This window comes from Diabrotica virgifera, chromosome 8, assembly GCF_917563875.1.
Source record: "Diabrotica virgifera virgifera chromosome 8, PGI_DIABVI_V3a".
NCBI classification, from domain to species: Eukaryota; Metazoa; Arthropoda; class Insecta; order Coleoptera; family Chrysomelidae; genus Diabrotica; species Diabrotica virgifera.
The window spans coordinates 70,712,587-70,725,810 of NC_065450.1; the positions used below are offsets into that span (position 1 = coordinate 70,712,587).

A 13,224-nucleotide genomic window follows, 5' to 3' on the forward strand; every position below is an offset into this window, starting at 1 on the left:
ACGTGTTCAATATTTTTCAAAAATCTCTACAATGACACTAATCATGACCCTCACCCTACCCCCTGGGGGTAGGGAGGGGGAACTTAAAAACATTTAATACGTGAAAAAGTAAACAAGTTTTACCTATCTAAATTTATTTTCGAATCGTCATAGATGGCGCTGTAATCACAGATCTTAAGTCTGCAAACTAAGTTTTATGGTACTGAATACAGTTTTTTAAGAGAGTTTGTAGAATCAAGAATCTGCAATAAAAAATGGGGGTCGTGTTTAGTGCCATTCGATAGATTTTTGAAAAATATTGAATACGTGTTTTTCATTTAGAACTGTCTTTCTCGAGATATTAGACCGTTTCCATAATTTTCTTGGTGTATAAGGATTAATAGTTTTTTCCGATTATAGCCCCATCTATCAATAACTCGGAAAGTATCTCGAATAAAAGTTACTATAATTTTTTTGTATAAGGAATCCAAATCTGCAATAAAAAATGCAATTCATGAATTTTGCAATATAAATGCACAAACCTTAAGGATTAAAGCCAAAAAAATATTTTAATTAAAAATAAGATATACTCACATCTCTACCCATAATTTTTTGTAACTTAATATCAGCCTTCTTGTGACTTATGTAATGAGGATGGTAGCTCAGACGTTCATCTAACTTAGCAAGTAAAGTTTTGTCACTAGGATCTCCTGGTCGCAAGCATTCTTCGTCCATGTACGCAATAAGCCCTAAAAGGATTAATTTAAAACATAAAATACTTAACAGCCATAACCTAAAAAACATAATACCATCATCATCATTATCTTTCCCTTATCCCTATGCGGGGTCGGCTTCCCTAATATCAATGTTAATCCCCTTTACCAACATGTCCTGCCTTATCGTCTCCCTCCAGGTCTTCTTTGGTCTTCCTCTCCTACTCCTTCCAGGAATCTGCACTTCAGCTATTCTTCGTATTGGGTGATTAACGTCTCGACGTTGAACATGACCAAACCATCTTAACCTATGCTCTCTCATTTTGGCATCAATTGGTGCCACACCTAGACCTCCCCTAATATACTCATTTCTAATTTTATCCTTCTTTGTCACTCCACTCATCCATCTAAGCATTCTCATTTCCGCCACATGAATTCGTTGTTCCTCTTTCTTTTTCACTGCCCAACATTCAGTTCCGTACATCATAGCCGGTCTTATGGCTGTTTTATAGAATTTTCCCTTCAGCTTCATTGGAATTTTTCTGTCACACAACACACCACTCGCTTATTTCCACTTCATCCATCCAGCCCTAATTCTACTGCATGCATCTAAATATATTTCTCCATTACTCTGTAATACCGATCCTAGGTACTTAAAACTATTGATTTTCACAATCATTTCACCATCCAAAGATACCATTTTATTTGTAGTAACTCCATTTTTAAATGAACATTCCAAATACTCTGTTTTTGTCCTACTAAGTTTTAAACCTTTTTCCTCCAGAGCTTGTCTTCACTGTTCCAGTTTTTGTTCTAAGTCTCTTTCACTATTTCCTATTAACACTACATCATCAGCATACATTAGGCACCATGGAATGCTACCCTGTAGTTTCGCTGTTAAGGACTAAGCACCGAGCCTTGGTGCAATCCTACTTTCACCTGAAATTTATCAGTCTCTCTCACACCTGTCCTAACACTAGTCGTTACTCCCTCATACATATCTCTCACAATCTTTACATATTCGCCAGGGACTCCTTTCTTATTGAGGGCCCACCACAGAATCTCTCGAGGAACTCTATCATATGCTTTCTCAAGATCAATGAATACCATATGAGCGTTGGTCTCTTTATTCCTGTATTTTTCCATCAGTTGCCTTACAATGAAAATTGCATCTGTTGTTGATCTGCCCTGCATAAAGCCAAATTGATTATCGGATATTTCGGTTTCTTCACGTATCCATCTATCAATTACTCTCTCCCATATTTTCATGGTGTGGCTAAGTAGTTTTATAGTCCTGTAGTTTGTACACTGTTATATGTTTCCCTTGTTTTTGTAGACAGGTACTAATATACTGCTTCTCCATTCGTCTGGCATTGATCTAACTTCCATAATTCTATTAAATAGACCTGCTAGTCAACTTATTCCTGTCTCTCCCAATGCGCTCCATACTTCCCCAGGAATATCATCTGGTCCGACTGCTTTTTCTTTCTTTATTTTTTGAAGCGCTTGAACCAAAAAAAAATCAACATAAAATGACAAAAACATAAAAAAAATTATTAAAAATAATATTTTAGGAGAAGGAAAATGTTTTATGTATTTTAGGTGATGTTAATGCACATGTACATAGGTTAGTCCAAGAGGGGATAGGAAGCAATACTTGGACGATTTTTTAACTTGTCTGTTATTTTTTTTTTGACTTCGTTTTCATTAGATGGCAGGTCCTCCATTTATTTTCTGCTGTTATTTCCCCTCAGATATTTTTCATTAGTTTTTGTTCTGGTTATTTTATGTAAAAGTTCATCAAAATATTCGTTTCAACACAAAACTATGATAAAATGAAATGTTTCAGCTCAGTTAAAAAAATTAGTGAAAGCAACTTACCGTTGGCTTTTATGTGCAAATATTCAAACTAATACTTTCAAACAGCCGCTAGTTGTTAAGTGCAGTTAGGGGCTGTTTATTCTATAAAATCCCTTTAAAAAAATTACCGAAAAATATCCCCTTACGTCAAATAAAGTTCTGCCTATTCAGATCACACAGAAAACACCAAGTACAGGTACTTTATGTATTTAAATATTTTTCTATAAAAAGACATACCTTCTTAATTTTATTTCATTTTTCTGTTGTGCACAAGATGTAGAGATATTCGACGTGTGTTTCAAGACCCCTTTTAAGGCAAGATCTTTATTTTTGTTTATATTAAGCCTGATATTAATTTCAAACAAGAAAATGTATTTTTTCAACCAACTATAAATTATTTACTATTTATATAAAAAATACAAATTCCGTCGTATTGAATTGTTTATGATACAGAAACTTACCTTTGTGTTTTTCTTCAATTAATTCGCAAATAATTTTATTGTCAAAGTATTCTATATGTTGCCATACGATTCCCTCTTTTTCATATTCATCCTGTTCTGATTTCAATGTAAGGTCGATAAACAACTGTTGAAGTTTTTCATTACAAAAGTTAATGCAGAGTTGTTCAAATCTAGAAATATGGTAAAGTTTAAACTAGTACATTAATGCCTGGTTGCACCAACAGGTCTTAAGCTCCACCTTAGCTAAGCTCCGCTTATACTTTAATACTGGGGCCACACTAGCATCTAATAGCGTTAATTATCGCATTATTTGCATTAGAAATATGTCAAATAATGCGATAATTAACGGCATTAGACGCTAGTGTGGCACCAGCATCAGGATTTACATTTATATTTAAGCTTAAGGTACGACTTAACCTTATTATCTGTTGGTGCAACCATCAGTGGTGATGTTAGGCATAAAATAATCAATAAATTAGGGACCTGGTCGAGCTGATATTCACTGGTACGTAGGCTACACCCAGTGCCGGATTTACCACTAGGCCGACTAGGCCGCGGCCTAGGGCCGCAAGCAAAAGGGGGCCGCAGCGTTTTGTAAAAAAATTGAATTTTTATTTTCGAAAGTCTAATTAAAATAACGAATGTTCATATAAAAAATAAATATTAACTCTTGCCAGGGTATAGGAGAGGCTTCAGATTGCAGGTGGACTGTGGAAAGTTCTAGATAGGAATGTGATCAATTGATGTAACCCGCACTGGCATACGGTAGTACGGGCACTTCCTTTCTTATCAAGGCGCCGGGATGACGGATGCGTCCCCCTCCATTGTCACCGCTATTATATACAACATAGTATTTGTATATGCAACACATATAAATCTCTAAAGGAGTACGTATTGAGTCTGAGAGAGAGACAACCTTGATTCCTATGAACAAAGAGGAAAAGAGTTGTCTAAAAATGAAACCTATATATTCTTGAAATAAAAAGACGCTCGAAAAGAAAAGCTCTGCCTGGCGAAGACAAAGAAGATGAATCCACTGAACCCAACTTTAATGGCAAAGAATACTTAAAGATTAATACATTCAATGTTATAATAATTGACAGGCTTTATTCAGAATTGAATTAAAGGTCCAAAGTTTATTTCAGTCTTAATGAAGAATTTGGATTTTTAAACAACTTATCGTCAATTTCTGATGAATAAATCAAGGGAAAAACTTCTATTTTGGCTAAAAAGTATCGACGTAGATGGTGACTTTAAAGAGGAGTGTGTACAGTTCAAAGGCTTTTTTGAAGGTATATTTTATGAAGAAACAGAACCTCGTGATAACAACATTACCAAGCCTCCGAGGAATACACTTTTAGAGCCTATCTGAAACTCATTCGTAAAAAACAGTTAACTTATTTTCGAATATGGACACGGCTTTGCGCATTCTACTATGCATGGTGAAAACTAATGCATCTGGAGAAATATCATTTAGCGTGTGGAAAATAATCAAAAACTACTTGAGGAACTCGACTTCTGACGAAGATTCTAGATTGTCTAGTTCTATTTCAAATTCTGAGCTTTTTCAAGCCCTAGACTTTAACGATTTGATTAAAGATTTTGCAGTCAAAAAAGCTAGAAAAGTGATTGTTTAGAGTTAGGATATGAGATTTATTATGATTACGGAGTGGTGTGTGTGTCAATCTTAATCACTAATCCAACTTTATCCAAATTAAGAACATTACATTGACGTTTTTCAGTATAAGAGAATAATGTGAGAATTGAACGATCTAGAAGTTTATTTTTTGTATTCTTAATATTTTTATTTTTTAGTGCCCTAGCCTATTACTATTAAGTACAGTTCATATTATTTTGCTTGTTCTTCTACTTATAATGTCTTTTCAACCTTTCGTTGTCACCTGTATTTTACCCCCGAATGAAACAAATGTTATTTAATTTTAACAATTAACTACAATACTAATTTATAATATAATAAGTTTAGAAATATTAATTATTTTACAAATAACTGCTGTTTGCTAACTTTTTGAATGATGTATTTTCTGTCAATATAGACATTGTTGTTAGAGCTGTTTTGGGGTTTTAGCCAAATTTGTAAACCAAGATTATTTAATTAGTGAATACAACATTTCCACCTATTTATGTACCTACCGTAATCAAATAGAACATTACGATGGTACCTATGATTAATGCGATTCCTAATACATTTCCAGTGAACATAATAACTCTTTGATAAGTGTTGGCGATACAATTCTTTTTTATATGCGTGTCCGCGAAGATTAAATTCATAATAGATGCCGACGAAAACAATTATTTCCCGTTCTGTTTCTGTGTCTGCCGACGAAAACAATTATTTCTGAGAACTTTTAGTAACTATAATTTTCGTGGACCCAAAAATAAAATGATGTTTTTTGCTGATACTCCTCAAAAAATAAATTTTTTCGCTAACACTTTATTAGGGATTATAATTTTCACAATCATATCGACGCTTGAAAGGTAAAACTGCTAATACGCCAATTACGAATTTTACAGGAGAGCCGTTTAAAGTTTGAAATTTTATAAAAAAAATCATAATTTTAGTTGTAAGCTTACTATCTTGACAAATCTTAGGAATATAAATGTTTTATAGTAAAATGCTTTCATGGTATAAATTTCTAAAAGAAATATTATCTAGTTTTAAAATTAAAGGCGCATTATACAAAGTGATTCTTGAATGCAATCAGCAGAAATGTATTATAAGCATAATGCGTTATATAATCAGGTAGCTGAAAACGGCTAATTTACCAAATATGAGTAATTTTATGAGAAGGTGAAATGTTTTATAATACATTTATCTGATGGGTGGAAGCTATTAGAAGTGTCTTTTGTGCAAATTACAAGAATATAAGTCATTCTCGGTTTAAATTCTAATATATCATTTTATTATATTTATTGCAAAATTATTAGATGTTCTAGACATTTTACATTAAAAAACAAAAAGAAATAGTTCAAGTTACTAGAAAATACTTTATTTTTACAAAAAAAAACAAGTGAGGTTCATGACAAAAACAATAAAAAACACATCAGCAATATTAAGGTTGAACTCAATCTTCTTCGTCAGTCTCTGGAAGGACATCCTTTACACTATTACCTCTAGGTAGATTTGAATATTCATTATGATATTGCAAGGGTATGACATTCGATTGGCACAATTTATCCAGATCGTTATATTTTGCTTTGGAAATTAACAAAGGATTTGGATATAAGTTGCAATTTGGTGGATTCTTTACTTTACCGCTGATTTGTATGATCTCTTCTTGAGCATCTGACGCCATCGAAAACTTTGCATACATCTTATTTGGTTCAGACTTCTTGAATGTGGCGACTCTAATTTTACTTATTTTCCCTGCAAGATTTCCTTTAAAATATTTGTCTGATATATCATCCCATGACGTAAAATCTTTATGGAGCATGGGATGAACTTCATAAGGTTCAGGAATGTGACGAGCTAACTCAAACACAGTTGGCCATTGTGAAGGTGCCCAAATAATATGCTTAGCTATGCTTTTTTCTATGACAGAATGCATGCTGTCAACTGGCATGTAAGTGTGACCTGGCAGAAGATAATTAATCTGAATCACATTTACATTTTTGCAGGACATCAAGTTGTAGTGGAGAGAGGCCAAAACAGTACGGTTCTTATTTTGACCTGGGCATGAATCACAATAAAGCAATAGCTTCGTGATTGTCCCACGATCATCAATTTTTTTCATGTAAGATACTAGACATGTAGCTATTTCATTAGCTCCTCTCTTTCCTAAGCTTTCATTCCAATAATAACAGTGGCCTTTCCGTGTTGTACTTTCATAGAAAGTAAAGTTATACACTGCCAATTTTCTGGAGTAATAAAGTAGCATACTTTCCCCGTACGGTGTATTTAAAACTTTCTGTAAGTCGAACGAGACGCACAAGACACTTCTATTTTTTTCGTGAATTTTTTGATGATATTCAAATCTTTTCTTGCTTTCAACCTTTTCTTTATCATGTTCATGCTTTTCTACAACAGTTTCCGGTCTAGGGTTATTTTCGAAACCAACACACTTGACACATTTGTCTTTCTTGGGAATATGAATTCCGATATTGAATTCTTCCGTAAATATTTTTCTAAATAACCTCTCTGACACAACATCTATACCTCTTTCTATTTCTCTTTTCTTATATAGATTATAAAGATTTGTAATATTCTTAAATTCATTGGGCAAATAAAGTTTCGTGGAGTCTTTTCTTGCATAGTGTGACGGCACTGCTGGCAAACTTGTAATGAAGTCTCTTAGAGAATTCAAGACTTCATCCTTTGTTTTATTTGGAGGGATAGTTTTTCCTCGCATATCCTCTTTACCCAAACCATAACAAGCATTAGAGAGTGTGTAATAAACATATCTTTGTGAAACATTTAAAGTAGATAATAAAAACTTCAGACAAACTTGACGTTGTCCTTCACCTTCATTAATAAAATAGAGAAATGTATTGGATTTTCTGCTTTCATGTTTTACTCTCTTTCTCTTCACAGATTCTTTCTTTGACATCGAAACAAGCCAATCGCGACGTCGCTGTGGAGATAGTGACCAAAAGTAATTAAATATATTCAATCTTCTTTCCTCAGATATATCGTCGCAGCGATTAGTACATTTCTTTAGTTGACATGGATTTGGTCCTATTTCTTTTGCTGGAACTTCTATACCATTTTTCTTCTTATATTTCTTGCCACTTCGATATAATTGTTGCCTTTCACTCGCTTTATTAGGCCGTTTTTTCTTATATGCTGATTCTCCCACTGTTCCATTTTCAGCAACAACCGCTTTTCTTTTCTTCTCTTTTCTTTTCAGTATCTTTTTGGATGCTGTTTCATCTGTACTATCTTCTTCCTCAGACGAACCTTCCCAAGAACTTGAATCGCAGTCGTACTCTAAAATCCTTTCTTCTTCATCTAAGAAGTCTGTATAGGCCGATTTCAAAACACTTTTACAGCTACGAAAGTTAGCTACCTTGCTAGGTCCAAATGTGGTATCATCAGCTGAAACGTCTCCGGCATTACCACTACACAACTCTATACCCACGGTTTCTTCAAGAACTGTTGAATTTTGAACATCTTGCAACAAACTTGTATTTGTATTGAAGTACTTTTGCTGGTCAACTGGTGGGGGGTCAATATCCAAATATTGATTGTTATTTGAGTGAATCTGAATTTCTATTTCTTGAGAAATTATAGGTAAAAATTCATTAGTCAATAGTGAATTTTTAGGAGAAACTTCAGACTCAATGACAGGGGCAACTACGGCAGATTCACTGTTTTGAATTGGTTGTAAATCTGTATAAATTGGTGAAGCCGGATAATTTAGTTCAGAGGAACAATCAGGTACAGATTGGCTTTGTTCTAAATAATCAGAAGTGCGGTTGGAAGTACTAAAATTATGTTGTTCAATCCAGGATTGAACATTGAAAGGACCAGCTGCTGAATATAATTTCGTGATCTTCTGTGGATTTAGTTCATAATTAATTACTGCTTTGCTAGGGGATATTGGTACATTAGTTAGTTTTCGATAGTTAAAACCCCGACTGCAAGATTGCGACTCTGAAGGCCTTCCCGCATTTTGAGCAACTACATCAGTGGCCTGGATAGCCTTTGTGGATGAAGAACAGCTTGTTTGAAGATCTATAATGCTCTTTCTGTCTTGAAGTTTTTTCATAATGCGATCTGCTCGCGACATTTTTATCTGCAATAAAAATGCTTTGAAAATAAAAACAAGCTTCTCAAACAAGTTATTATATTTTTTTCAAAATGACACTAATAATAGAGAAAAATAGAGAATAGAGAATAGAGAATTTATAAACCTTTTAAATGAGCTATTACACGACCCCTACTCTCATTTAAAAAAATCATCAATTACGTCATCACGTCCAGATGGATGATGTCACTAATATGATATATACGCCAAAAAGTCATAATTTAAAAACAAAAATCGACCTGTCTCAAGATTTCTCTCCAAATTCGCCTCTTTTCGAGATAATGAATTTATTCCAACTCAAACGTCCTCACTGTATAAAAATATATTATAATATACATTCAAATATATAAATAACAAGCTGAAAATGTGAGCATTATCATAACGAAAACTTTGTTTATTTACGTAGTTAAATTCATAAGACGGAAAAATGCTATTATGGAAAGTTATTTAGAATTAAAAACTATGTTTTAATGTGCAATTATATCCTTCCAATTGCAATAATGTAAACGATAAAAAACTTTAATCTTGAGCGAAATTCATATTTTTTGACATACCTCGTATAAAATTGATAAAACTTGATATAATTGTATCTTAGGTTTTAGATCATGAAGAGCTTTTTTTGAAGAATAACTTTTTTTTATAAAATTAAAATAAGAAAGTTTTCCATTATAATAATAATATTTGTTCAACTTAAGTAGACACACGGTATACAGTGATGAGCGCGCTAATAACCCGCAAAATAACGCAAAAGGTGGAAAACATAATATTAAGTTGTGAGATAAAAAGAGATAAAACTATCAGAGGTGAGAAATTTAGCGATAGGCACCTATAAATTTGTATTGTGTTGATGGTTTCCCACCTTTAGACGTATCGGACGAGTTTGGTAATTACCACTGTGACAGTGACAGTTGTAGTTGACACACTCTTCTGATACGTTTAAAGGTGGGAGGCGATCAATTTAATGTAAATTTATAGGTTTTTATCGCTAAAGTTCCCACCTCTACTAGTTTCACCTCTTTTTATCTCACGTCTTAATATGTTTCCATCTTTTGCGTTATTTTGCCGGTTATTAGAGCGCTCATCACTGTATACTAGCATAAAAGATATCATTGGATAGACATCTCAAATAAAAAAATAGTAAGCTGCAATTTAACATTACCTACATCACATTAATAAATAAAATTTACTTATTTCACACTTCAACTTGACGTTTATGTATCAAACAAAACAAAGACTTGCATCTCGGGACAGAAATTAAGGAATAGGAAGTCACGCGATATAGTTTGAAATAGTAGTCCAGAGAAATAAGATTTTTCTCGTGACACATCCCCCTCCAGGCCGAAACCAAATTTTTTTAGTAGTATGGACATCTATATTATTAACCTATATGTTTCCTGCAGCCGATTTTGATGATATACATAGTTATAAACAAATGAAGATCAAAAAACGCTAAATTTTCGCTTTTTTCGTCTATTACCAAAAAGTTAGGCACTTTAAACAAATTTGAGAGTAAGAAACTCATAAATCGTATAAAAAACTTCAATATGGCGTTCGCTGAATATGTCCATCCTTATTGGTTGCTTAGAAAATTGCAAAATAAATCATAAATTTTGAGTTTTTAAAAATATTCATAACTTATGTAAAAATTAACTTAGAACCTTATTATTACACGGAATGCTGATACTTCTTGTACTTAAATTATATTTTAAGTTTCAAAGCAATTGGTCAAATAGTTTAAAAGTTATTTAATTTGTTTATCCCAAATTCATTTTTTTTGCAACACTACAAGTCATAAAATTATGAGGCTACAATCATACTTCGGACAGTTTATGAAAGAAGAACATTTATACTATTACCATTATTAAAAATAAATGACAAAAAATAATTTTAAACAGTGTAAAATTATTTTGAAAAAACATGTTGATTTTTTGCTTACTTAAAAACAATTAGAATAACTTTTTAACCGTTACCTGTAGAAAAATTATTTTTTCATATTTAGAAAGACTGAATTTTTATACACATTTACAAAGAAAAACAACTGTCCTAGGACAACTAGGGACAAAGTTAGCCCCCCCATTTATTTAATTCACATGTTTTTACAAAATAATTTTGCAATATTTATAATTATTTTTTGTAATTTTTTTTAATTAAATTAATACTGTAAATTTCCTTCTTCCATAAACTATCCAAAGTATTACTGTAGCTTCATCATTTTCTGACTTACAGTGTTGCAAAAAAATAAATTTGGGATAAACAAATTAAATAACTTTTAAACTATTTGACCAATTGCTTTGAAATTTAAAATATAATTTAAGTACAAGAAGTATCAGCATTCCGTGTAATAAGAAGGTTCTAAGTTAATTTTTACATAAGTTATGAATATTTTTAAAAACTCAAAATTTATGATTTATTTTGCAATTTTCTAAGCAACCAATAAGGATGGACATATTCAGCGAACGCCATATTGAAGTTTTTTATATGATTTATGAGTTTCTTACTCTCAAATTTGTTTAAAATGACTATTTTCTTAGTAATAGACGAGAAAAGCGAAAATTTACCGTTTTTTGATCTTCATTTGTTTATAACTATGTATATCATCAAAATCGGCTGCAGGAAATATATAGGTTATTATTATAGATGTCCATATTACTCAAAAAATTTGGTTTCGGCCTGGAGGGGGTTGTGTCACCAACAGGCTATTTTTTTTCCTTATTTCTCTGAACTATAGTATGAAATTTTCATTTGCATTATTACGTATATTAGGTTTAATGCGTTTCTAGCAGTGTCTCGATTGTAGGATTCTCTCGCTATCTAAAATTGCTAACAGACCCTAAATTGCTGTCCCGAGATGCAAGTTGACTCTGAGGTCGGTTATCTCGAAGATGGTTTTATATAATAGGACTTCATCAGTAGATCGGCTCTAAGTATCGCAGGAGCGGCAACGCACGAACGAACAAACTTTGGGAATTTAAAAACGAAAACAAAATTTTCGCTGAAAATTCAGAGGATTGGCTCTGACCAGAGTAATGACAAGAAACAAAGAGCATTTTTATATCTTTTTTCTATTCTCATACTATAATACCGGGTGTCCACTTATATTTTCCTCATTTTAAATGCCTATAACTTCTAAACGGCTCAAGATAGAAATATGTGGTTTTCGCTGAAATGTTTTAATTTAGTAAATGTTTTGTTTGAATGGATTGAATTTTTTATATCGTTTTTTTTAAGGCGGATTAAAAAAAAACGTTGACTTTTTTAATGAAACACCCAGTATATTTTTTTTTTAATTGAAAAAACGGCCATTCACCTATCCAGCGATATTAAGTTTTTTAAAGTGGGTTGTCAAATGACTGAGTAATTAATTTTTAAAATGAGAGATGCAACATGAAAATCACATAACAGAATATCAAATTTGCTTAATTTATTATACAGTAATCAAATCTTATTTAGTTATGTGATTTTCACGTTGCATCTCTCATTTTAAAAATTAATTACTCCGTCATTTGACAACCGATTTAAAAAAAAAATTATATCGATGGATAGGTGAATGACCGTTCTTTCAATTTACGAAAAAGTATACTGGGTAGTCCATTAAAAAAGTCTTTTTTTAAAGAAAAAACGTTTTCTTTTTCAAAAATCCGCCTTTCTTCGTAATTGAAAACGACATAAAAAAATTCAATCCATTCAAACAAAACTTTTACTAAAATAAAACATTTCAGGGAAAACCGCATATTTCCATCTTGAGCCGTTTAGAGATTATAGGCAGTTAAAATGGGGGAAAATATAAGTGGACATCTAGTATATCAATTATAGTTTCACTACCTGTATCATAATGAACTTAATTATGATACAAATTTTCATTACGATACATATTTGTAGACAATAGAATTGCGATATGGCTTTCGCGATGAAGGTGGCGCTCGCGCAGTGACCAAAGGCGAGTCAAATACATACTTTGATGGCTTTGATAGTTCTCAATATGTAAAGAAACTGACAAATTACTTAATTTGTTTGCGTTACAAAATTAATAAATTTGAATATATTTTTTGTTGTGAATGATCATAGAACAGATCGTGTATACATCTTGCATTTAATTATCATTATGAAGCTCGTACTCTATACGAAACTCGCCGCTAGGCGGCTCGTTTCGTATCCCTCATACTCGCTTAATAATGACCATCATTAAATGCTCGTTGCATAATATACTATTATGACACTCTAATTTTTGTGTTGTAAATATTTCAATATTTTAAACTTTGAGTTTATTATGAGAATATTATGTGTATGAAAATTAAATGTTTTATTGCCAAAACTGAAATTATCTTATGCACCAACTTTTATCAGGAAGAAATATTTCTAAGAGATTTATAATAAAACAGTTCTCAATTGCCGTTGCCATTTTGGCTCACACTGTACATGTACATATACCTACCATAAAATTAAGTT

At 32.3% G+C, this 13,224-nt stretch overlaps 1 protein-coding gene across 4 annotated transcripts in view; it reads right to left on the reverse strand.

The window, feature by feature from the left end:
* Window positions 1–13,224, reverse strand: part of LOC114339592 (unconventional myosin IC) — a 132,487-nt gene that overhangs the window by 19,558 nt on the left and 99,705 nt on the right. For all 4 annotated transcript variants that reach the window (XM_050658315.1, XM_028290249.2, XM_028290250.2 and 1 more), the window contains exons 8-9: window positions 3,014–3,183; window positions 574–728 (exon numbers count right to left, since the gene is read on the reverse strand). In XM_050658315.1, coding sequence (XP_050514272.1) covers window positions 574–728; window positions 3,014–3,183 — 325 coding nt within the window. The remainder of the gene's footprint in view (window positions 1–573; window positions 729–3,013; window positions 3,184–13,224) is intronic.